This window comes from Diceros bicornis, chromosome 2, assembly GCF_020826845.1.
Source record: "Diceros bicornis minor isolate mBicDic1 chromosome 2, mDicBic1.mat.cur, whole genome shotgun sequence".
NCBI lineage: Eukaryota > Metazoa > Chordata > Mammalia > Perissodactyla > Rhinocerotidae > Diceros > Diceros bicornis.
In genome coordinates, this window is record NC_080741.1 from 82746529 (window position 1) to 82771414 (window position 24886).

At 48.7% G+C, this 24886-nt stretch overlaps 3 protein-coding genes across 7 annotated transcripts in view; 2 read left to right on the plus strand and 1 right to left on the minus strand.

Moving 5' to 3' along the window:
- The window catches only part of OGG1 (8-oxoguanine DNA glycosylase), a 29552-nt gene extending 24997 nt beyond the window's left edge, over positions 1-4555 (plus strand). The window contains exon 6 of one of the 4 annotated variants that reach the window (XM_058564463.1): positions 4354-4390. Coding sequence is in view for 2 of the 4 variants with exons in the window: in XM_058564434.1 (XP_058420417.1) it covers positions 4354-4403 (50 nt within the window). In the remaining 2 variants the exon portion in view is untranslated. Of the gene's footprint in view, positions 1-3425; positions 4052-4353 lie in introns of those variants that run through there. The other 3 variants (XM_058564456.1, XM_058564434.1, XM_058564436.1) reach the window with 3 other exon arrangements.
- Positions 1184-12133, minus strand: TADA3 (transcriptional adaptor 3). Of its 2 annotated transcripts, none has more exons than XM_058564360.1 (10): positions 12047-12133; positions 11646-11703; positions 10709-10941; positions 9083-9333; positions 8857-8962; positions 7195-7336; positions 7000-7103; positions 5448-5557; positions 4481-4666; positions 1184-1758 (listed from the first exon to the last, which is right to left on the minus strand). In XM_058564360.1, exons 3-10 carry the CDS (start codon positions 10913-10915, stop codon positions 1566-1568), a joined length of 1299 nt encoding a protein of 432 aa, XP_058420343.1. In that variant the 5' UTR covers positions 10916-10941; positions 11646-11703; positions 12047-12133; the 3' UTR covers positions 1184-1565. The 2 variants fall into 2 exon arrangements, with proteins under 2 accessions (XP_058420343.1, XP_058420353.1); XM_058564370.1 differs by lacking the exon at positions 12047-12133 and adding an exon at positions 11824-11969.
- A 226-nt stretch (positions 12134-12359) lies between these two features.
- ARPC4 (actin related protein 2/3 complex subunit 4) lies at positions 12360-23241 on the plus strand. The gene is made up of 6 exons (XM_058564486.1): positions 12360-12557; positions 15396-15514; positions 16764-16875; positions 18631-18726; positions 19705-19875; positions 22343-23241. The coding sequence occupies exons 1-6, from the start codon at positions 12555-12557 to the stop codon at positions 22346-22348; spliced, it is 507 nt and encodes a 168-aa protein (XP_058420469.1). The 5' UTR covers positions 12360-12554; the 3' UTR covers positions 22349-23241.
- Positions 23242-24886: the final 1645 nt, after the last annotated feature.

Sequence of the window (24886 nt, forward strand, 5' to 3'; positions counted from 1 at the left end):
GTGTTTGACAGTCCCACGAAAGCCACATGGAATGGGGAGGGTAGTTCTCCAACAGGGGAATTGCTGGGCATATAGGAATGTTGGCTGTCCCTGCCATCCTTCTTTTTTTTTTTTTTTTTATTTATTTTTCCCCTAAAGCCCCAGTAGATAGTTGTATGTCATAGTTGCACATCCTTCTAGTTGCTGTATGTGGGACGTGGCCTCAGCATGGCCGGAGAAGCGGTGCGTCGGTGCGCGCCCGGGATCCGAACCCGGGCCGCCAGTAGCGGAGCGCACGCACTTAACCGCTAAGCCATGGGGCCAGCCCCTTGCCATCCTTCTTTATGGCTCAGTTCACAGGTCACTTCCTCAGGGAACTTTCCCCTCCCCGTTCCCATGTGGACCTCAAACTTCCCACAGTAAATTGCAAATTATTCTCCAACTCTCTGACTAGTCTGGGAACAACTTGAGATAGGGACAAGAGTGTATTTACTCATCTGTATTCCCCAGGCCTAGCTTCCTGCCCAAGATGTGGAAGAGACATTGTTAGTGGCCTGTCCAGCATCCATTTCCCCCTTTCTGCTCAATCTACACCCTCTCCCTACTGCCTTGGGCTTAGTGGGGAAGTAGACTACTCTCACCACTTTAAACCTGTTCAAGTCATCCCTTGTCACAGTGATTGGTTCAGGAATGGGCATGTGAGATAGTTTGGGCCAGTGAGACATAAGGGTATCCGGGAAAGGCCTCTTGCTCATTTGGTTGGGCCATGGAAGCCAGCTGGCTCCTTCCTGCCCTCTCTTGTGCTGGACATGAGGAAGCATTTGGCCTCCCACAGACTGCTACTGGCTGCCACCACACAGATGGAGGGGAAACCACTTTAGGCAAAGGCTGACACTGTGGAGGGCAGTGTGGAGACACCTGAACCCTTGATGGTCCTGATGAGTTGCTGGATTGGCCAATCCTGAAGGCCACCTACCCCAGAGCCACCAAGCCCCTAGCCAACACATTTCCTTGTTGTTAATCCACTTTGAGCTGGGGGTACTGTGTTACCTGCAGCCACAAGTATCCTCAGAAAGTTCTCCCTGAATGAATGACATGGGTTAGCAGCCACAGGCTGAGAGCCACCAAGCACACCTTCCTGAACCTTTGCTACCCACACCAGTTCCTTTCTACCCCACAATAACAGACATTCAAAGATTCTAGATGCTTTTTAAAAAACCACAGCAGTCATTTTATTCTCAAGTTTGCACTTTACAAAACCACAAGGGAGAAGTCCTTAAGGGAGACAGGGGTAGGGGCGGGGGAGTGGGGGATGGTGAAGAGGGGGAAGAGGAAGGCCCCAAAATGAAGGCCCCCATCATGTTGGGGACCAAGCAGAGGCTGGGCTCCAGGTCAGCTCAGCAGGGCCTCCCATGACCTGGCTGTACAGAGCTAAGCCAAAAGACCTCAGGGAAGGACCACAGCCTCTAGAGGCTGTCACCATTTGATGGGCAGCCACAGGCTGAGGCTTCTAGCAGACCAAAGAAAGAAGTGGGCCTCCTTCCTCCCTTAGGCCAGGGGGAGGCAGCTTGAGGCAGGGGTGAGGGCTACCCGTCCAGTAGCTTTAGGATGCTCTCACGCTCCTTTAGAGTCTTCCAGGCCTGGTCCTTCTCCTTCTTGGTGGGGGTCCGCTTCTTCTGCCGGGCAGCCATGATCTTGCGGAAGGCATCCATGACTTCGTTGTCTGCCATGCGGACCCGCTGCCTCAGCTCCTGCCGGCTCACCTCCTCCTTTGCCAGCCTGTTGGGACCAGCCAGCCCGGTGCCATGGGAAGCCCACCTCCAGAGTGGGGGCCCTCCCTCTTCTAGATGGAGCCCACCCACCACCCCAGACTGGCACTCCTGTGGACTGTTTCATATCAAAAAGCAAAGTTAATGAACCACACTTATATGGTGCTATGTGCTAGGTACTATCTTAAGCTCTTAAAAAATATTATCTCAGTTAATTCTCATAGCCATCCTGTGAGGTAGGTACTATTATTCCTATGTTACCAGTGAGGAAACTGAGGCTCAGGGGATAAGAAACGCCCCAAGATCCCACAACTACTGAGTAGGAAATCTAAGTCAAGGCAGGCTACTCCACACAATCTTTTTTAAACAGTGTTCTGCTTACTTCAGAAACCAAATTCCAGAGCAACTTCAGGGTCTAGGCAGCCTCAGGTCTATAAGAGGTGGGTGAGATGCCAAATCAACCCCTCTGAATGGAATCCAACCTATAAAGTCCATTGATGGTGGAACTGGAAGGTTGCTTAGAGATCTCATCTAGTCAAACCTGTGAATTTTCCAGAAGAGGAAGCTGCTGCTCGTGGCAGGAGATGCCTTGCTTCAGGCCCTGCAGCTGGTCTGGCGCAGGGCTGAGGGCTGCACTCTGGCCTGCTGATAGCCCCAAACTAGCTCCTTCACTGCCCATTACTTCTGTTTCTGCACATCCATGCTTCTCCCTCTCTCAATCTCCCACCCCCTCCTCAGTGCTTCTTTCATCTGTATTTTCCTCTTCTTGCCCTTGAGAGGGAATGTGAACTAGAAAGAGGCTTTGGATTTAGCCTTGGGCCCAAGTCACAGCTTGCTGTTTATTGGCTGTGTGACCTTCCACAGAGCACTCACTTCACTGGGCCTTTATTTCCTCATCTGCTGAACAGGGAAAATACCACCTACCTCCGGGCTGTCTCAAGATTAAATAGGAGGGTGTACAAAAACCCCTGGCACACAGTAGGCACTCAGTCACCCTTATCCTTAAATACCCAAGCAGCTTGTCAGCAACTACCTCTCCTTTTTTTGTGTGTGTGAGGAAGACTGGCCCTGAGATAACATCCAATGCCAATCCTCCTCTTTTTTGCTGAGGAAGGTTGGCCCTGGGCTAACATCTGTGCCCATCTTCTACTTCATATGGGACGCCGCCACAGCATGGCTCGACAAGCGGTACGTCGGTGTGTACCCAGGATCCAAACCTGCGAACTGTGGGACGCCGAAGCGGAGCACGCACACTTAACCACTACGCCACTGGGCCGGCTCCCTACCTCTCCTTTTTTTTTTTTTTTCTCATGAAGAAGATCAGCCCTGAGCTAACATCCGTGCTAATCCTCCTCTTTTTGCTGAGGAAGACTGGCTCTGAGCTAACATCTATTGCCAATCCTCCTCCTTTTGTCTTCCCCAAAGCCCCAGTAGATAGTTGTATGTCATAGTTGCACATCCTTCTAGTTGCTGTATGTGGGACACGGCCTCAGCATGGCCGCAGAAGCGGTGCGTCGGTGCTCGCCCGGGATCTGAACCCGGGCCGCCAGTAGCGGAGCACACGCACTTAACCACTAAGCCACCGGGCTGGCCCCAACCTCTCCTTTTTAATGGCACTTGTCTTTACCAATCATCTACTTGTTGACTGCAAGCCCTTTGCTCTGCCTCTCTTCCTAGCCTCCAGCATAACGTCTAACCAAGAGAAGGCAGAGTTGGCCAAATGAATGAGTGTGCCCTGCCCTGCTGGGGCTCTGTGAGCTGAAGACACAGTACCTGCCTGTGAAGAAGCAAGGAGACTTCGCTGGGTTGCTTCTCTATCTTCCTAACAAAAGGGCAGCCACGACCATGATCTCCCTCCAGATGTCACCTACACTCTTGTTGTGACCCATGCAGGGCAAGATGGATGGGAGTCAATATAAAATGAATGATACTGTGACCAATTACTTAAAGAACTGGTCCTAAAACACTGGGCAATTTCTGGTAAAGGGTCAATAATAATCACAGATGTCCCACAAAATGTTAACAGCTGGTAAATCTAGATGAAGAATATACTGGTGTTTACTGTACTGCTTCAGATTTTCTGTGTGTATGAAATTTTTCATAATAAAACTTTGGGGTGAAAAGAAAATAAGCATGAGAAGATTAAAAAAATAAATCACACAGGGGCCAGCCCTGTGGCGTAGTGGTTAAGTGCACACACTCCGCTGCTGGTGGCCTGGGTTCGGATCCCGGGCGCGCACTGACGCACCGCTTCTCAGGCCATGCTGTGGCAGCGTCCCATATAAAGTGGAGGAAGATGGGCACGGATGTTAGGTCAGGGCCAGTCTTCCTCAGTGAAAAAAGAGGAGGATTGGCTTGGATGTTAGCTCAGGGCTGATCTTCCTCAGTCAATCAATCAATAAATCACACAACAATGTGAATATAGTTAACACCACTGAAGTGCACACTTAAAAATGGTTTAGAGGGTAAATTTTATATTATGTGTTTTTTATCTGAGTACAAGTAAATCAACCAATCAATGAATCAATCACAGATGCCTGTGGGATTAGACTCTGTTTAAGACACGACTAGTGGAGTGGTAACCTGCACTGATATTTTCTTCAAGGCTCTCCAGGTGATTTAGAGGCCCTGCTGGGTTTGGGAAGCCTGTCATAAAGCCCCTGAAAAGATGACCAGCAGTGGCCAAGGCATCTTTGGCCACCCAGTGGCCCGTGCATCCCGTCCACGCTCACCTCAGCAGATCATGCTTCTTGGTGCGGTTGTGGGCACTGAGTGCCTTCAGCTCGGCCTGCCGTTTGCGCAGCTCCGCGAGGACCTCATCCTCTGAGTCCTCTGTGGGACGGTCCTCAGACTCCAGCAGGCCCTGGGCAATCAGCTCCTCCTTGATGCGGCTCTCCAGGGACTTGGTATGCGGCACACTGCAGGGGAAGACAGCCCTCAGCAAAAGGGCCAACTTGGACAGGGCAACCCCAGAGGCTCCCAGGGGTTCCCAAGGTTAGTAAACACCTTCCTTTCTCTTTAGGCACCCCCTCTATATATATCTAGGTATAAAAGTATAGAGACAGACACATCTGGTCTTGTTTCAAACACAAGCAACATATATCCATTGTCAAAAAAATGGAGAAAAATTTATAACGTCAACAACTCAGAGAGAACCATTATTATTTTATCATTACTGTTATTTTGCTCTATGTTATTATAAATCCTATATAAAGTATATATTTTGTTATATGTTATTATATATACTATACATATTCCAGATTTTGTTATATATATTACTTCCAAACTCTTATTATAGATTATTTAAAGCTTTTTTCCCTATGTGCCCATATTTAAGTATTTCTTTAAGTAAAAATAGGATCATACTGTGTGTACTGTGCTACAACTGACATTGTCCCCACTTGGCACTCTACTATTTACATCTTTTCATGTCAATTAAGTATATTTCTCTAATATGATTAACAGGTCCAAGTTATTTCATCATGTGGAGTTACAACAATTTAGCCAACCAATCCCCGTCATCTGGGCATTTAGGACGAATAGCGCTATGATGAACAACCCTACATTAAGCCTGTGCATGTGGAAATGCTGGGCCGGCACGCACATTTGAGCCTATTAATGAAGACCTCCCCACGTTGAGGTGGACAGAACCCACAGAAGCAGAAGCCAGACTGCGGGTGTGGAGAGGACGGCACTCACCTGAAGGGCTTGTTCTGATTGCGGGGAGAAGTGCTTGCCCCATCAGCCCCTGATTCTTTCCCAGACATGTCAGGAATAGGAGAGTCCTCCATAGGGGAAATAATATTTTCCTAGAAGACCACAGAAATGGGGCAGAGGGGGAAAGAGCAGTAGTATTTCCATTTTCCTGCTCCTCTCTGACCTACATGGACAGTCTTCACAGACTAAAAATATCCTGTATCTTTCCCATCCCACCTCCTCTGGGAAGCCTTCTTCCCAAACTGACTCCAAAAAGCTTTCATCATTTTAGAAATCCCTTTTTCTATACTGATACTGAAAGAAGCGAGCACAGAAGAGTGATGAAAACAGTCAACAACAGTAATGAGAATAGCTAAGGTTTGCTAAGTGTTCACAATGCACTAGGCAGTGTGCTAAGCGTCTGTGGCACAGGCTGCCCCAAAGCCATGTTCACCTTCCTTCCATAGTAGCTGGGCTTATGGCTGCCCAGCTACACTACACCTCCCAGACCCCCTGCAGTCAGATGTGGTCACATGACAAAATTCTCTCCAGTGGAAAGTGATCAGAAGAAATAAGAGCCACAGCCAGTCATGGCCCATAAACCTTCCTTCACACACTCCTTGCTCTTTTTCTGTGGGCTTGGAGTGCAATCACACCCAGAGTGACCTTGTGCAGAGTGCAGGCTTAAGATGGCAAAGCCACCACAAGCTGGGGTCCCTGTCTGATGGGGGAAAGAGACTTTCCCCCACCTCAGCCAACCTGGAACATGTGCCCCAGAATGTGAGATGAGAGAGAAATAAACTATCGTGTTTGAGCCAGAGAGGAAACTAAGGCTCAACAAGGTGAAGAGATGTGCCTAAGATCAGCCAGTGGGCATAAAGAAAGAGGCCCTGAACCTGGGGTTTGAATCCTGCTTCTATTTAGTTGTGTGACCTCAAGTAAACAGTTCCCTTTTTTGAGACTCAGCCTTCTCATATGTAACACAGGGCTACCCACTCTCCTGCCTCCTGTGAGAGGATGTGTGGAAAGCCCCTTGCACAGGGCTGAGCCCTTAGCCAACGCTCAGCACAGGTAACTGTGGAGTAGTGGCTACCTTTGGGGGAGGCAGAGACAGGGAGGGGTACGAGAGAAGCTTCTAGAATACTGGTAATGTTTCATTTTGTGATCTTGGGGCTAGTTATAAGGTGTGCTCATTTGTGAAAATTTATCAAGCTGTACATTTCTGATCTGTGTACCTTTCTAAATGTACAAAATATTTCAGTAGAAAATAAAAATAAACATTTGGGCCGGCCCCGTGGCTTAGCAGTTAAGTGCGCGCGCTACGCTGCTGGCAGCCCGGGTTCGGATCCCGGGCGCGCACCGACACACCGCCTCTCAGGCCATGCTGAGGCCGCATCCCGCATACAGCAACTAGAAGGATGTGCAGCTATAACATACAGCTATCTACTGGGGCTTTGGGGGATAAACAAATAAAATTATAAAAAATAAAATAAAATACAAATAAACATTAAAACAGAAGATAAACATAGTTCTTGTTTGGGGTTGGGGTGCTCACCTCCACCAGGGCCTGCAGGAGGCGCTGCGTCAGGGCACCAAAGGGGCACCCATCTTCCGGCTGCTCATGCTGGGCCTCAGACTTCTTCAGCAGGGCATCCACATCTGAAGTGGGCAGAGAAGTAGTGGAGAGGTGGGCTGAAGCTCTGGGAGCTTAAGTCCTGGCCTGGGGTGGGCAGGGAGGTGAGGGGCCTACCTTTAGTGTCCAGTTCAGTCAGTGGCCCCATCAGGCCTTTCTTCTTGTCAGCCACGGCTGCTGCCCGGGCCCCGTCCTTCTGCTCCTCCAGCAGGTCCTCCTGTGCCCAGCGTTGGGAGTAGTGCTTCCCCAGGGGCGGGATCTGTGGGAGAGATCCCACCCGGCCCCAAAGGGGTAAACACTGGCAAGGGGTAAACAGACTCCATGCCTGGGGTGTGTGGAGGCTTTCTGTGCACTTGGGCACTGCCAATAGGCTCTTCATTCATTCCTCATTCCTTCATTCATTCACTTATCTGAGTCCCAAGTACCTAGCCCAGGGCAGAGGCCTGTGCCTGGTATGGTGAGAAGAGAGAAAGGAGATAACATCTCTACACTGACAGTGTATCAAGGACTCACAATCTAGTAAGGGAGACAGGTACATAAACAACTACAACACACACAGAAGCCAATATGGAACAATTTCCAAGATATAAGGTGCACAATGGTGTGTGTACATGGACCATCTCAGGTCAAAGCTGCTATCTCTAGAGATAACTAGGGGCCTTAGGGTCAGAAGTGACAGGGAATTATCTTCCGTATTGCATAAACTTATTACTGCCTATGTGGATTACTTTTTCAAATAAACTTTTAAAAAATTCAGACAAGTGAAGTGATAAAGGTAGACCAAGGTGTTGTGGCAGCACAAAATAGAGACCAACTTTCCGCTGCGCAATCTGCAAAGGTGTTTTGGTGGAGGTAACGTGAGATCAGGGCTTTGATGAGAGAGTCAGTTTGCCAAGGGGAGATGTGCAGAGGCCCAGAGACTAGCAAGGACACTCTGTGGGCCTGGAGTGAGGGCAGGGTACCTGGTAGGGCTGGTAAATGAAGCAGTGAAGAGGAGGTGTGGCCAAGGAAACTAGAGAGGGGCACCGGGGCTGGGCCACCACAGACTGAGACACTTGGACTCAATCCTGTGGGTAATGGGAGCCAAGGGAGGCCTGGGAGCAGGGCCATGTCATGAGCACATCTGATCATGACAGCTGACGAATGGGACAGTACCCCCCCCCCCAACACTCTTCTATGTTTTCTACATTTTCTTTAATGGAATCTGTTTTATTTTCATCATAAAAAAAGTAAACTTTTATTTATTTATTTATTTTTTGAGGAAGATCAGCCCTGAGCTAACACCCATGCCCATCTTCCTCTACTTTATATGGGACACTGCCACAGCATAGCTTGACAAGCGGTGCATCAGTGCGTGCCCGGGATCCGAAGCTGGGAACCCCAGGCCACCGAAGTGGAGCGCACGCACTTAACCGCTGCACCACTGGGCCGGCCCCCAAACTTTTAATATTTAAAGATTCTCTGGAGGCTGGCAAAGTGTTAAGAGGCCGTGTGGGTAAACAGCCAATGAAGGCTTAAAGCAAAGCAGAGGAGATGGAGATGAGGGGACAAGGGAGGACCTCACTGAAGTAGATGCCTTAGGACAGGTGGCCATTTGGATGGGGTAAAGGGGAGAAAGCTGAAAGTTAGAGCCTTGGTGGCTGGGTGGGGTAATGGGGCAGACAGGAGACTGGGCAGGGTAGGGGAAGGAAGATGATATATGGCTTTGGGGTCTTTGATTCTGAGGCAACTCTGGGCCTCTTGTTCTCCATCCTGTCTATTGAGGCCCAGGGTCTCTACCTTGTAATGTTCAGCCTCGTCTTCTGGGGGTTTTAGTAGCTCCTCTAGCGTGCGCACCTCCTCGCTGGTGATATCTGCACAGTAGGGCTCCACCGAAGCCCAGAACCTGCAGAGAGAAGCAGATCCTGAGTGAGCGCCCCTCTGCCACACCAGCCTCAGCCCCAGGCCCCTCCAGGGCCTCCAATGCCCAAATCTTGAGGCCCCTCTGTGGTCTCTGGCCCAGAACCTGTTAGGGGCATCATTCTTGGGGATCCGTGGCACGTCGATTGGGTCATCAGTGAATTCATATTCCTGGATCTTGGGCTGAAGGTTTTTGGATTTGGGCCGTCCGGGGCCAGGGCCTGGCCCATGTCCTGCCTTCCCTTCCAGTTTCTGCTTCTTGGGCTTCCCATGTTTGGGGGGAGCTCCAAGTTCATGGTCTCGACCCAGCTTCAAGAATCGTCGGTCACCTTTCTTATCCTGCCAATCAGTGAGGATCTGAAATTCACAGAGACTGTCACTGAGGGAGAGAAGGGAAGACACAGGACAACTCCTTCTTCCAGTGAAAACTCAGGATCTACAACTCCAAGAGGCCCCATAGCCTTCCCCTATCCCCTTTTTATTTAGCAAATTCCCACTCATCCTTTAAAACTCAGCTCCTTTTCTGTGTGCATCTCACAGGACTTTATTCATATACTTCTCATCATTCCATTCATTGTTTGTCTATACTGATTCAGCTCTGTAGCACCCAAGCCAGTCACATAGTGTTTAGCAGAAAAGTCAAATGAATGATCACACCCCAGTGCATGTTAGCCCTGGGAAAATATGCTGGTCATAACTTTTTGGTGAAGGCAAATAAGCCTCCCAGCAAACCTTCACTTCAAATGTCACAACTGAGAAGTCTTCTCTGCATCAGTTACCCAGCTTCCTAGATGCTAAAATACAACTGACTGTGCCACAGACCTGCTCAAAAAGCTTCAGTGGATTCCCAAGGACCACAAGTTAATTTTATTCATCTTCTGAGGCCCAGTTGAAATGGCATCTTCTTCCTCTATGAGTCTGTGGTACTTCATACCTCTATTGTAGGCCCAATCGTGTTGTTTGGTCTCACTGGAATGAACAGAGAACCTTGTCTCTTCAACTAGATTATAAGCTACTAGAGACCAAGAAGTTCATCTGAACCATCTCTGTTCCCCAGGGTCTGGCAGAGCACCTGACACACAGAGCTCAGAAGATGTTTATGCTATGAACAGAAATAATCATAGTAATACCAATAAATAACATTTGAAATGCTTACTTAGTGTCAGACATTGGGCTCAGCTTTGCAAAAAAACCCTCTCTTTTAATCCTCACAAAAAGCTCTGAGGTAGGTCCTATTATTCAGCCCACTTTGCAGATAGAGAACTGATACTCAGCGCCAGGAGGTAACTTTCTCAAAGTCACAAAGCTAGGAAACAGCAACACTAGCAGGTGCTCAGGACAGGATTCAAATCCAGGTCTCTCCGTTCCAGGTCCCCCAGGACTCGTAAACGTAACAGCACATCACCTGGTACTTGTCTGACTCCCCTTCCCTTTAGTTGGCAAACTCCCTGAAGGCCAGAATTGTCCTAATTACCTCTCTCTAGACTAGCACAAGACCCAGAACATAATGGGGGGTGGGGGTCAATAAATGCCTACTGAATTAGAAATCCTGTAATTTACGAGGATCACGCATATTCTTGCATATTTTACATGTTACACAAGCCTATTTTCGGTCTCTCTCTCCTCTGCTAAGCTTCTGTAACCCAGGCTTCAGCAGATGGGGTTAACTCAAGGACCCAACCCATAACTTGTCACAGTTCATCCCTGGTGACGCCCCCTCTGGGGGTATCACCTGGGTTTCGGCCTCGAGCACCCGCAGGCGCCGACTGGCAGAGGAAAGCAGGGTCTCAAGCTCCAGCTGCAGAGTATCCAGCTCCTCGATGCCGATGCCATCATCCTCAGAGCGGGCCAGCACTGCCGTGTAGCGGGGACACACCTTCAGGTGGTCCACAGACTTGAAGTCATGGAACTGCAAGGGGCAGTCCTTCAGCTCACTCATGGCCCAGGATATGGGACCCTGTGGAGCTGGAGAGGAAAAGACCATTGATGGGAGATAAAGTGGCACGAGAAAAGCCCAAGGGCTCCTTCTATCCAGGGACAGCCTCAAGGAGAAAGCCAGGCTTCAGTACCCTATTGCCGAGGTTGATGGCACAGCTACTCACAGAGCATCTACTGTGTGCCAAGCTAGGTGCAGACATTTTACCAGCTTCTCATTAAATTCCTCATCCAACCCCATAAGCAGGGACCATGGTGATCTCCATTTTACAGACAAGGCAACGGAGACTCTGTAAGGGTGGGTACATGCCCAACCTTACCAAGATGCAATTTGAATCCAAGTAGTTTTGAGTCCATGCCCCTAACCACCACCATATACTATGCCCTGTCTTTCTGATGTTCTTCTCTTCTGTTCCACTCCTGGGTTGTGCTAAGTCCCTGAGTTGGAAGCATCTCATTCTTATAACGATAATGTTCTCTGTGCCTCTCAGCCTCTCCTTGTCTCACCCCTCCCCACCTTTGCCCCTGACAGCGGTTAAGAATGTGGGCTGGTAAGCCAGACATATCCGGATTGCAGCCCAGGCTTTACTATTCGTTATTTATGTAGTCCTGACCATGTTATTTAACCTTCCTGAGTCTCGGTTTTCCCATTTGTAAAATGAGGACAAAAGAAGCCTGAAGTCTGTTTCCCCATAAGTCTGAATCTGTAAAATGGGGATAACAATAGTACCTACCTCCCCGGGATGTTCTGAGGATTAAGAGATGATGCCCGTCAAGAGCCCAGTTCAGTGCCTGGTACAGAAAAAGTGGGACTGCTTACTGGCTGGCACCACCCCGTGGGTGGCCCCAATGTCTCGCCTTCAATGTCCTCGTCCTCTAGGGACCCCCTAACGCGGCCCCCTCCCCCTCTACCTCCTCACTGCAGCCTACTACGGTCCCCCAGGCCGCGGGAGGCGGCGGGGAGTTCCGGTCTGTCGGAGCAACCGCCCCGGAACTGGCTGTGTGCCGGCCCCTCGCAGTTGACGCGGGGGCGGGGAGACTCGAAGGCGAGCTCACTGTGGCTTGCGGGGGTGGGGGTTGGCGGGCCGGGAACGAGCGCAATGTAGGGGGGTGGGGCGGTATGCCTCGATCGTACCCTAGGGAACAGCCCGGGGCAGGGGGCGGGGCTCGGCAGTCGGGTTCTCCACCCGGTAGTTAGTCCCGCCGAACCCCGGGAGCTGCAGGTAGGCGGGGCTCGCAGGAAGGACGGGGGCACAGAACCGGAAGAAACGAAGGGCTCCTCCACTTCGCCTTGTCCTATTATGGTACTCAACCTGAGGCTGGCTGCACCATTACATGACTATGGGGGAAGAAAGCGGCAAAGACGACGAGAAGGCCAAAGTCACAAGCGAGAGCTGCATGGATAACGGGAGGAGCTTGAGTAGCAAGGTGAAACTTCAGGAGTCTAAAACTACCAAGACAGTCCTGGCGGGAAAACTTCCGAGGGACCAAGTGTTCCTAGGCTCTTTTTCCCCCGCTCGGAGCACAGATGGTACCGTCCGGAAGTCCGGGAGGAGACTGCGGCTGCGCTTCTCGCGAAACGGCAGGCGTCGCGGGGCTGGCCACTTCCGCACTTCCGCTTTCCGGCCCAGCCAGCGCCCGCGATGGTGAGAGAGCCGGACCCCGGGCCAGGGACCCTCGCTGTTCTTCCTCAGGAGTCTGGGTCTGGGGGAGATGCAGCTTTGCAGCGGAGAGGCCCGGGGCCGAGGGATGCTTGGGGATGTGGGGCCACGATGAGGCTGGGAGAAAGAGGGTGGGGCGGGGGCCGAAGTGAGGAAGGGGCGAGCGGGGGACGCCCTCGTAAGCACCAGGCTTTGCGGCTTCGTGGTCTGGCTTTCGAAGCGAGTCGGGAGTACTCCTGAGGCATGGAGGAAACCGGAAGCGGAGCTCCTTAGGCTTGTGGTAGCGCCTCGAAGGCGTGTAGTAGGTCTCGTAGCCCGTAGTAGGGCTGCTGAGGCACGTAGTAGAGCCGCCTCTCCACCCAGAGTAGAACTGCACTAGATACACTGCCCTGTCGTCTCCTGCCCACTTGACCCCGCAGTTTCCCAAGGGAAGCGTCCGCATTTAATTATCCTACTCTTCTTGTTGCCCCCAGCCTTGCTTGTACCTTGCTGAAAGATTTCTTTTATGCCGCCTCCACCCCGTCCCCTTCCTGGTCAGAACTCAATCGTGTCAGCCTTACTGTAGCATGTAAGCTCTGATACTGCTGATCCCTCCCTTCCTGGAAATCCTGCTGTTTGATAAATGTCAGTGTTCCTGGGAGTTGAGACTTTGGCTCAACACCTTCGTCTTCTTTACAGTCTCCCTATTGATAGCTAACTAGTTTTCCGACTTTAATGACCTTGTGTATTCTGGTGACTCCTGAGTCTGCTTTCCTAGGTCTCTTTCAAGGTTTGCCTGGATATCTTGAAGACAGCCTGAAATGAGACCTCCAGGTCAAAAGTCACCTTTTCTCCTAATCGCTCTTCCTGCTATGTCCCTTATTCTGGCTTTGTGTCCTCTTAACCCAGCTAGAAACCTGGGATATTCTTTTTTTCCAATTGAGGCCATGCCTCTTGATTTTTTAAAGATCAAGTTTGTTGAGGTATTACATGAGACTGTGTCTGTTTTATTTGTGAAAGGGCGGGGGTCACTGGGCTGCCCACCTAAAATTCACCCTTTTCAGGTTTACCTTCTGTGAATTTTGACAAATACAGTCATGTAACCACTGTTACCATCAAGATCAAGAATATTTCCATCACCTCAAAAAGTTTCAAATCCCTTTGTAATCAGTCCTCCCTGCCCCTCAAGCAACCACTGATTTTTTTCCCCCTATAGTTTTGTTTTTTCCAGATTGTCATATAAATGGAATTCTTCAGTATGTAGACTTTTTAGTGTGGCTTCTTACCATAGTGCATTTGCAATCCATGCATGTTGTGTGTATCAGTAGTTATTCCTTTTTATCACTGAGTAGTATTTCATTGTATGGATGGACCATAGTTTGTTGGGAGTTGTTTTTGGATTCCATTATGCTGGACAACCCCTGTGATCCCCTCTGTTTGTCCTTTCCACTGCCCCTGTCCAGGCTCTCATCAGCGCTCCTTAAATAGCCCTCTCTGCCTTATGTCTCACTTCCCTCTCCAGTCCATTCTCCACAGAGTCACCATGTAGCTCTAGTCGTGTAACTTCCTCTTCAAAAAGCCCCAGCAGTTCCTTACCATCTTAAAAGAAAAGCTACACTCAGTAGCCTGGCATTTGAGATTCCCCATGAATCTTCAGGCTGCCATTGCAGCCTTATCTGTTGAATCTAAAATGCTTCCCATATACAGCAACAGTGTACTCATTACTGCTTCTGGAACTCTTAATGCCCTTTTATGTAATTCTAACCTTAAGTTCTTTCGTTCATTCGTTCATTCTGCAGAAACTGGGTAAGACATTATATGTTAGGTAGTGACTGAGCTAGGTGCAGCATATGTAGATTTGAATAAAATAGACATGGTCTGTTGACCATGAGGCTTACAGTCTAGGAGTGAAGGAGAAATCACTTTACTAAAGATGTATGAAGGGTGTGTCATTATAAATTATAATAAATGCTATGAAGAGGGAAGTTAAGAAAGGCCTCTTTGGGGAAGGAAGAGGCCTTTCCTGAATAAGCCAAGATCTGAAGGATGACTTAGGCAAAGAGAGGGGAGAAAAGCCTGCAGATTGATGGTTCAGCATGCTTAAAGCCCTCAGGTGAGAAAGAACTTGGCTGATTAAAGGAACTGAAGATAGGCCAGTGTAGCTAGAAGCTGATCTCTCTACTGGGAATGGCCTTATTCTGCTGCTTCTCATTGTAAAATTCACCTAATCCTATTTCTATCTTCAAATCAAAACCAATTTCTTCTGCAGATATAACTTGTAAATCTAATTATTTCACATGTCATCCTTCTTTATATCATAGTTATTTTCTCTGTCTCCTCCTACTTGAGCTGTTTAAGGGTAGAGATGGTCTTAATCATCTTTGAATTTCCGGCACCTAGCTCAGTGCCTGGCATACAGTGGACTTAGCCATTTGTTGGCTCAAAAGACTGATGGAGGATAGTCATTCACCTGTATGCCTCTAGACCAGAGTTTCTCAACTTCAGCACTATTTGGAGCTGAATAATTCTTTGTTGTGTGTTGAGGGATGTTTAGTGGTATGCCTGGACTCTACTCCATGCCAGTAGCACCTCTCCCCCTAAGTCATGACAGTGAAAAATGTCTCGATGTTGCCAAATGTCCGCTGGCAGACAAAATCGTCCCCTTGAGAATCACTGCTCTAGACTTTGAATGAAAGACACTTTGAAGGCCTAGTCTGTTCTGTTCACTGTGTTGTCTGAGAGCTGGGCACCCTCCATACTGCCTGGCTCCTATGTGAGCTGGAGTAGGGGGCCAGTGGCTTTGGTGAGACAGATGCTGATCCTCCCTTGGGGTTTTTCCTACAGACTGCCACTCTCCGCCCCTACCTGAGTGCCGTGCGGGCCACGCTGCAGGCTGCCCTCTGCCTGGAGAATTTCTCCTCCCAGGTCGTAGAACGACACAACAAGCCAGAGGTGGAAGTCAGGTAGGGAAGGAAAAGGTCAGGGTGGGGGTGATGAGTGCAGCACCCAGAGATGGCTGTTGTCTAGAGGGTGCCATGAGCCTCTGTCCTGGAGTTGTCAGGACAGTTACAGCTCATGTATTCTGTCTTGCTGCCAGAGAAACAGTAGTTCCCAATTTGGAGTTCAGAAAATAGGGTCAGTGGGTTGATAGGACAAAACCCAGAGGAGAAGCTACCCTGGAGCAAAGATTGCTTGACACAAGGTATGACTTCTCAGAGCAGGGCCGTTTGTGAAGGATCTCCTGTGGCATTATTGAACCCACTGGAAGGTTAAGGAGAGGACGGAGAATTTAGTTATCTGAGATGTCATTTCCCTCCTTTTCTAATTTAAGATCAGGGATTTTTTCCCCTCACTAACCTGGATTGTGTCATCCCCTACTCCAGATATTCCATATTTTGGATTATTTTGTGTTATCTGGTTTATGTTTTGTAAATAAATTATTCTTTTTCCCCTATAAAATTTAATCTGGGTTATACATACCTGAGATAAGCAGTGTTACTACACTAAGTTGATATGATTGGAATTTTTTAAAACTGATGAGATGTTAGATGTGCTGTGTTTTACTAGTCAACATATGTGATTTCCATTAGGCATTTTAAAAGGATAACAGCTCACAGACACCACCACCACGGTTAACTACCATTACAGATATCTAGGGATCAGAGGGAACTGAGCTGAGAGGGGTCTTAGTGAATCACTTAGTGAATAAATGAATCATTCTGAATTTATAATTAAAGGAAGCCAGACTATGTTCGATTTTATCTAAGGCAGTCTCTTTCTTCTCATTCTCTAAATGGTATATGGGTTTGCCTGTAGTTATTAAAATAAGAGCTATCATTTGTAAAGCTCCTACCATGTGCCAGGCATGCTGTTAGACGCTTGACCTTTTTGATCTCTCTCAGTCCTCGCCAGTGAAATAGGAATCAGAGTCATTTTACAGCTGAGGAAATTGAGATTCCAACAGGGTAATTTGCCCGAGGAAAGTAACAGAGGAGGCTGGATTTCAAAACCTTTTCACCCTGCCTGCAGAGCTTGTGCTCTTTTCACTGGAGAACACACTAGCTGGCCCCCATGTTGGAGCACCCCTGCTTGTGAGTCCCCTATTCCTTGGACTCTGTGGTCTCAGATGGTGACTTGAGGACCTGCTATGAGGTCTCCCTGAGCATTCTATTCCTCTATTGTACAGAGGCCTCTGTGACATTGTGTTTTCAGGAGTAGCAAAGAGCTCCTGTTACAACCCGTGACCATCAGCAGGAATGAGAAGGAAAAGGTACTGATTGAGGGCTCCATCAACTCTGTCCGGGTCAGCATTGCTGTGAAACAGGTGAGCTCACCACGGAGCCCCTGCCTCCCCAGGAGGCCTGGGGTCTCTGTCTGAGAGATCAGCGTGCCAGATTCAGGGTGCAAGGAAACCCAGGCTCTATTTCCTTGAACGTAACCAGGAAATGGTTTGCCAAACTCAGCAAGTCGGTAGAATAGAGAGCAACCCCATCTTTTAGGCCTTACTCTGGATTAGAAGGCAGGAAATGGAGCAACCAAGGCCATGGGCCAGTTTGTTGTCAGGTCATAGAACCATTCCTAAGGAATGAAGAATAAGTCTAGTTCAGAAAAATCAATAATACCATTACCAATTTGATAGCCATAAACTCTGAGAGTGAGATTTAGGGTACAAAAGGGTAATTTCTTGGGGCCGGCCCGGTGGCGCAAGCGGTTAAGTGCGCGCGCTCCGCTGCGGCGGCCCGGGGTTCGCTGGTTCGGATCCCGGGCGCGCACCGACGCACTGCTTGGCAAGCCATGCTGTGGCGGCGTCCCATATAAAGTGGAGGAAGATGGGCACAGATGTTAGCCCAGGGCCGTCTTCCTCAGCAAAAAAAGAGGAGGATTGGCAGATGTTAGCACAGGGCTGATCTCCTCACAAAAAAAAAAAAAAAAGGGTAATTTCTTGTCCTTCCTCAGACAGTGTTTCACAAATGTCTGACATTCCTACCATTCCCATAATTCTTGCCATGTATGTACGTGTGTATATATATACACACACACACACACACCACCTGGACAGTTACTTACTTAATAGATTTCTTTTGTGTGTGTGTGAGGAAGATTAGCCCTGAGCTAACATCTGTTGCCAGTCCTCCTCTTTTTGCTGAGGAAGATTGGCCCTGGGCTAACATCCGTGCCCATCTTCCTCTACTTTATGTGTGGGATGCCTGCCACAGCATGGCCTGATAAGCAGTGCATACGTCCTGAGCCTGGGATCTGAACCTGCGAACCCTAGGCCACCGAAGCAGAGTGCATGAACTTAACCACTACGCCACCAGGCTGGCCCCTAAGAGATTTCTTTAAATTGACTTATTTCCTTTTACTTAAATTTGCTGGAAAAACTTTATGCCATAAGTGGAAAAACAGTATCACTTGTCAAATGGAGGACAACTCTAAAAAAGAAATACAATGAAAACAGAACAATGTTACTAAGTTCAGACTAGATGTTGTTGCCTACAGAAAGCTCTAACCCTGGGGCCTCCTCTCTTTGTTAAAAGGGGAGAGTAACAAGTGTTGGAGAGTGGTAAGGGCATTCCAGCACCCAGCTGCAAAATTCTTCCTTTAGAAATATTGAGAGTTCAGCAGGGAGAAACTTTGGGGATTGTTTGATGTTCAGTGTTATTAAAACGGAGATCACCTAAGGTTATCTCTGATGCCCTGGATGGTATGTATCACAGGCTTTGGAAAATGCTGCATTAGTGAAATGAGAAAGAGAAAGGCAGCTTGGAATATAGGTATGGTTTCTGAAAGGAGTGGGTAAAAGACTCGGGTTTGCCAGAATTACCTCTCTGGAATGAGGGGAAGATGAGATCATGATAGTGCCCCATTAAGTTGGAAAGGTTCTCCTGTGGTAGACCCTCCTTTCAGTTAGCAACCAAGTGCCCCACAATTCAAAGTTCAGGCAGTGATTGCTCCCAGTACAAACCCCACTGCCTCCAGCGAGCCTGGGGGAAATTGGGGTCAGAAGACCAGGCTTCAGGTTTATGTTGGCATAGGGTGTCAGCTTTAAGGAAACACATTTCTCCTTTGCTCTCACCAGGCTGATGAGATTGAGAAGATTTTATGCCACAAGTTCATGCGCTTCATGATGATGCGAGCAGAGAACTTCTTTATCCTTCGAAGGAAACCAGTGGAGGTGAGGTCACATGGTCCATGTGTTTGTAATACCCAGGATTCTACCACTGAGTCCACTGTCACTGGCCTGGGATTGTTTCCAGAACTGAGATTGCTGCTTCTCTAGCTGTAGGGCTCCCATTGCCTGAGTTGAGTTGGCCTCATCTTGTCTGGAGTGAGAGTAAGGGGGATCAGAAGCTTAGGAGAAGTTGGTTGCATCTCAGCCATGGAAAAGACAAAAAAGATGAGACGCATTGCTCGTCTTCCCAGAGCCTACAGTTTAGGAAGCGACAGAAAGGGTACAGTGAATCAGAAATCTTTTCTAAGCTCTGCCACCAATTGAGTCATAGTCTCTCAAGGCCACAGTTGACATTGGCTCAGTTGTTGCCTAACTTTATACCTGAGTCTTCTTCACACACACCCCATGCGATTGACTTGAAATATCCCCAGTGACTGAGAAACTACCATGCGGAGCAGCATGCACCCTCGTCAGACTCATCAGACATGTTGGCCAAGCTCATCCTCATCCTGAGCTAAAATTTCTTTCCTGGTCCTAGATCTAATCTCTGGGGCTACCCAGAATAAATAAAATTGCTCTTCCAAACGCAGCCCAACTGATAGGTAAAGACCTCAGTCCCATCCTTCTCCCACAGCATCTCTTCTCTCCAGGCTAAATGTTCCCTGTTTGATTAGATTCTTCTCTAACAAGAGTTCAAGTCCTTTCACTCTCCCTTGACTCATTCTGAATGCAGCTGTTTGTGCCACAGATGTCTAACAGACACAGAATTCTCCACTGGGTTCATGTACTTGGATCCAACATAGACATCACATCAGAGCAGGTGGGCTGTTGACTGAAGGGCATGTCGCTTGGGAGAAGGTCACAGCCAGCTGGAAGCATGTGGCTGAATGAATGTAGAGGACATGGCCATCTAAGTGTCCCCGAGACATTAATTCTCTCCTGTTTCTTCTCTTCTTCCTCCCTACTGTCTTCATTCCCTAGGGGTATGACATTAGTTTTCTGATCACCAACTTCCACACAGAGCAGATGTACAAACACAAGTTGGTGGACTTTGTAATCCACTTCATGGAGGAGATCGACAAGGAGATAAGTGAGATGAAGCTGTCGGTCAATGCCCGTGCGCGCATTGTGGCTGAGGAGTTCCTCAAGAATGTAAGTTGTGGCCTTCCTGGTTTCCTTCCAGAAGTAGAAGGAGCCATGGTTTGTGTTGAGAACTTAGCATCTGATGGGAAAATGGTGCCAACAGTGTGTGAATGAATATTTCGTAAGGCCTCTAAGACCCCTAGTGGGTGGCAGGTCAGAGAGATGCCTTAGGGCTAGAGGACCTGAGGTTCCTCTTTGAGAGCTGCAGTGCATTTTCCATATCTGAGTGCCTGAGGGAGGCTTCTCTTAGTCCCTCATGGAGCCTTAGACGCTCATTTCTACATCTTAAAATGTACACAGAGTTCTTCCCTATATCTAGTTCAAACTCCCCAGTGAGGCAAGTTAAATCCGCATGTGAATTTTCTAGGAATATGGAACAGTTAATCATAGTGTAATTCCACTTCTCAAGCATACTTAAATATTTTCCTTCAGCATCTGTTTCTCAGGCTTAAAGTCATGATTTCTTCAACCTGTTTTCCATCACTTTCATGGCTTAAGTCCTCCAGATCCCTCTTCAATTGTTTGTGCATTCCTAACTGACAAGGACTGCAGCCCTCTGAAGAAGAGAAATTGTTTACATTGATGAACTGATGACACAGTTGTTCTTGTTTAGATATTCAGGACATGCCTCTTTTTTTTTCTTCTACCAAACAATCTTTGGTTTGTTGACATGTTCCACTCAGAGCTGACTGTGATCCCTAGATGGTAGATTTAGTGTTTACTCCTACCAGTGCATACAGACCCAGCCAAGGAGCTCAGATTCCTAAAAATGGAACTTACACCCGCTTCCCCTGGGCTTTAATTATAATGAGGGCAGCCAGCGTGCAGAGTAGCTGTAGTGCGCGCACAGGGTAGCATGCTTGTTGAGATCACACGGGCTGTGGGGTCCGACCACCTGTGTGTGTCTGGCTTCACTGCCTACATGGGCATGTACTGAACTTCTCAACTAAGCTTCAGTTTCCTCAGCTGTGAAATGAGGAAACAATTAATGTGTACCTTTCAATGTCATTGAGCATTAAATGATGAAATAAATATAAAGCATATCACTTGGTACATAATAAGCTTTCCAGGTTTATAGCACCGAAGTTTTAGGCCAGGGCACTAGGAGGCCCCTAGATTCAACTGTGAAGAAAAATAGTTCTTGTCCCAACTTAATATTTGGCTCATTCAGTCAGCAATCATTTAATTATGATAATTGCATTTCTGTAGTTATACAGCTAAAAAAGCACATGCACATATATCATTTAATATCTAAAACAATCTTTGAGTCAGGTGTTATCCCCGTTTTACAGATGAGTCATCTGGGCTCTGGAAGTTAAGTCACCTGCCCAAGGTCCCTCAGCCAGTAAGTGGAGGAACCAGGACTTACAGCTAGGTTTTCAGACTCAAAAGATCTACGATAGTACCATGCCGTCTGGCAGGGGTCACACACTAAGGTACATGCAAGGGTCAGGCAGGTAATGCACGGGAGTGATGTGGGCTGTGTGGGGACCTTGTGAGCGCACAGCTTACCTGAAGAGGATCACCAGCACACAGCTCCAGCCTGTCATAGCTTCATCTTCCAGCTTTTGGGAAGAATCCCCAAATCTGGATTTGTATGTGTCATATCCCATATTTTCAAGGTTGCCAACTAATTCATATTTTATTGATTGATTGATTTAATAATTAATGAGGAAGATCAGCCCTGAGCTAACATCCATGCCAATCTTCTTCTTTTTGCTAAGGAAGACTGGCCCTGAGCTAACATCCATGCCCATCTTCTTCCACTTTATGTGGGACACCGCCACACCGTGGCCTGACAAGCAGTGCATCAGTGTGCGCCTGGGATCCGAACCCCAGGCCGCCAGCAGCGGAGTGCGCGCACTTCACCGCTATGCCACGGGGCCGGCCCTAATTCATATTCTTTTAAACACTGTGGGCCAAACAGTGCTCATCTTTGGGCTGGGTTCAGCCCTTGGGCCATTGGTCCACAGCCTCTGGTCTATAAAATGTCCAGGGCTTTATAGGCACCACAGGGAATACTTGAAGCAGAAAATGTTTCAAGGGCCTGTCCTGGTTGGAGGACCACTCAGAGCTTGACAGAAAGTACCAGATCCTGGGTCCCTCTGCCCTTGGCCCGCTGAGTCCCCAAGCTCTTGGATGTGAGTACCCCATCTCTAAAGAAGACAGCCTGAGTTCACCAAGCAAGGCACTGAGAGGGCTTTATAGCAGCCTCCATGATATGGCCAAGGGGAGCTGTGGAAAAGCCCACATCACCCTTAACTTCTCTGCCTTGTCTAGTGCTAGGTTTAGACCCAGTGCTCCAGAGGTCACTGCTGAATGCTGGCTGAGTTAGAAAGATTGTGCCCACAGGGTGTCCTGGGACCCAACCCTGCCCCTCAGAGATCTGAGCACAGTGGCAGCTCAGATCAGCCTACCTCCCCAGAGCAGGATACAGTAATAACCACCCTTCACCACCTCTTGGTTCTCTTGACAGTTTTAAACCACTGGCTGGATCTCGTGGCCTTCCCCCTCAGACTCCCCCGTGTCTCTGCAAAGGCCTCCTGGAGTTACTTCACAGAGCGGCAGCGGCGGCGGCACAGCAGCAGAGGGGAGCTGGGTCGGGGTGGGCATTAGATGGGGAGGGGGGTGGAGTGCTTGCTAGCTGGGCAACAAAGCAGCAGTGGACCTGCCCCAAGGCCACACGTGCCTGGTCAGGCTGGCTTCTGATGTTCAGTCCCCTGGGCTGGGACAGATTTTTTTTAACGTCTTGAAACTTAAATTCTGTGCTTGCAGGAGACTGTAACCTTTTTGTCTTTTTTTTTTTTTTTAAACAAACAACCTCCACCTCCAGTAGCTGTGACTGGTCCCAGTGATTGTACCTTATTGGTCGCTGTGGGTCTGGGCTGGCCTGGAGCCAGAAGGCGACTACTGTTCCTCTCCCGAGCCACCCCAGGTGGGGAGGGAGGGAGGTGTCTGACTCCAGTTCCTCTCCCTTGCTCTCTTATTCCCAAGCCTCCTTGGGCCCAGTAGAAGTGGTGGGGACCCTCTGCCAGCTTCCTGAGCTCTGCCTAAAGATGGCCACCCAGCACTGGTTGGGGACAAGGGCTGAACCAGAGGCCATTAGCTACGCCTAGAAGCTGGGACCCAAAAGCCCGGCAACCTCTGGCTGCAGGGTCCACTTTGTGCCCTCCCCGCTGAGAGGGGCCCCTGTTTCGCCTTGTCTGTCAGTGCAGTGCCTGTGCTAGAGGTGGAGAGGTGAGTCCTCCAGAGCTTTTCTGGGCCCTCCCGCCTGCTCTGGCTCCTCTGCTCCCACGCTCGCTGTACCTTTTCTTATTCTGGTGGATCTTCCCTCCCCTAATTAAAGTCTCTTCTTGCCCCGGTGGGGCTGCATGAGGTCTGTGCTCTGTGTGTATATGTGAAAGGAAGGGAGGTGGGGCTTTTTCTTCCCCAAGATCATGTGGCTAGTGCTTGGGCCAGAGGCAGTCTCGTGGTTGGTCCCTGACATCCCTGCCAAGGGCCCCAACCCAGAGACCTCCATTGCAGTCTGGGCACCCCCCATTTCTGAAACTGCTCTTTTTGCCTGAACAGAGCTTTGGTCTTTTTCACATAATGAGCTCATTTGGGCTGAAAGGTAACCTCAGAAAAATAATGATCCCATTTCATGGCTAAGGAAACAGGTTCCATGAGATGCAGCAGCTTGCCCCAAATCTGCCAGTGAGCAAGAAGGTAGACATCAAATCCAAGGCTTCTGCCTCTACTTGTGCTGAGACAGTAATCACTAGCCACATGTGGCTATATAAATTTAAATTATTACAATGAAATAAAGTTTAAAATTCAGTTCTTCAGTCCCATCAGCGACATTTCAAAGGGCTCAGTAGGTACAAGTGACTAATGCATACCATGCCACATGGTACATATATAGAACATTTCTATCATAGAAAATTCTGTTGGACAGCACTAGACCTTCTTGGTGACACCTTGAAGTAAAAAAAAAAAAACCACTTGTGTTTGAGTCCTGACTCGTGCTGATGAATTTGAACAAGTTATTTATATCTTGTGCCTCAGTTTCTTAATCTTAAGTAAACAATCCGACACAGTACCTGCCATACAGGTACTAAATTAACAGTAGCCCATCTTTCCAGCAGCCCAGTATCCAAGCTGTTTGATAACTTCCATCGTGCTAGACACGGGGGATGACGTTACGCCTGTCTTGGAGAGACTTGAGAGGCTGGTAGAAAATCGAGCTGTGTAAAGAAACAGGTGCACTGAAATGTTTCATATTCACTAGTGGAAGTCTGTGGGAGCCCACAGGGGGTATATTTATGGAAGAGGGTGTCAGGAAAAGTTTCAGAAGGATTGTCCTTTGAGCTGAGCTTTCAAAAGAATTTCTTCCAGATGGCCAAAGGGGTCTCGAGGCAGAGGACAAGGTAATGGTGAGGGAGGAGGAGGTGGGGACGCCTTGGGCAGCTGTCATCCCCTTTGTGACATTACCTCTGTGACCTCCCCCTCCTGCCTTGCAGAATTAGGTGTGCCCTCGTCTGGGGCACATGGCTGTGTTCTAGCTTTGCAGTGAGTGTTAAAGGTGCTCACGGTGAAGCTAGATGTCCACTAGAGTATGGCAGCTGCTCACTGAGTCTTCACAGGATGACATCGCCTGGCTCAGCCTGCCAGAACTCTCATTTGTCACAGATCCATCCCCCAGGGTCCAGAGCCACTAAAACCTGATGAGAACAGACTGGATGGTTGCCAATCAGCCAGCCCTCTCCTGGAGGCATGCCTTTTGGGAAGCCCAGTCACCAGCCAAAGGGGGGTTTGGAAGGGGTGGTCACAGTGGTTGGGGTTGGCGGGATAGCTAGGTGGAGGACTTGCCTTCACTATAAGGGCAGATCTACCAGTACATAAAGCTGGCTTCTTGGACCACGGTTCTCTTTTCCCTGGACTCTGCTTCAGTGGTCACTGCTAGACTTTGCCTCTCAAACTGCTGTTTGGTATTTCCATGACCAATAGGCAACCTGTCTGAGTGATACCAAGGACTTAT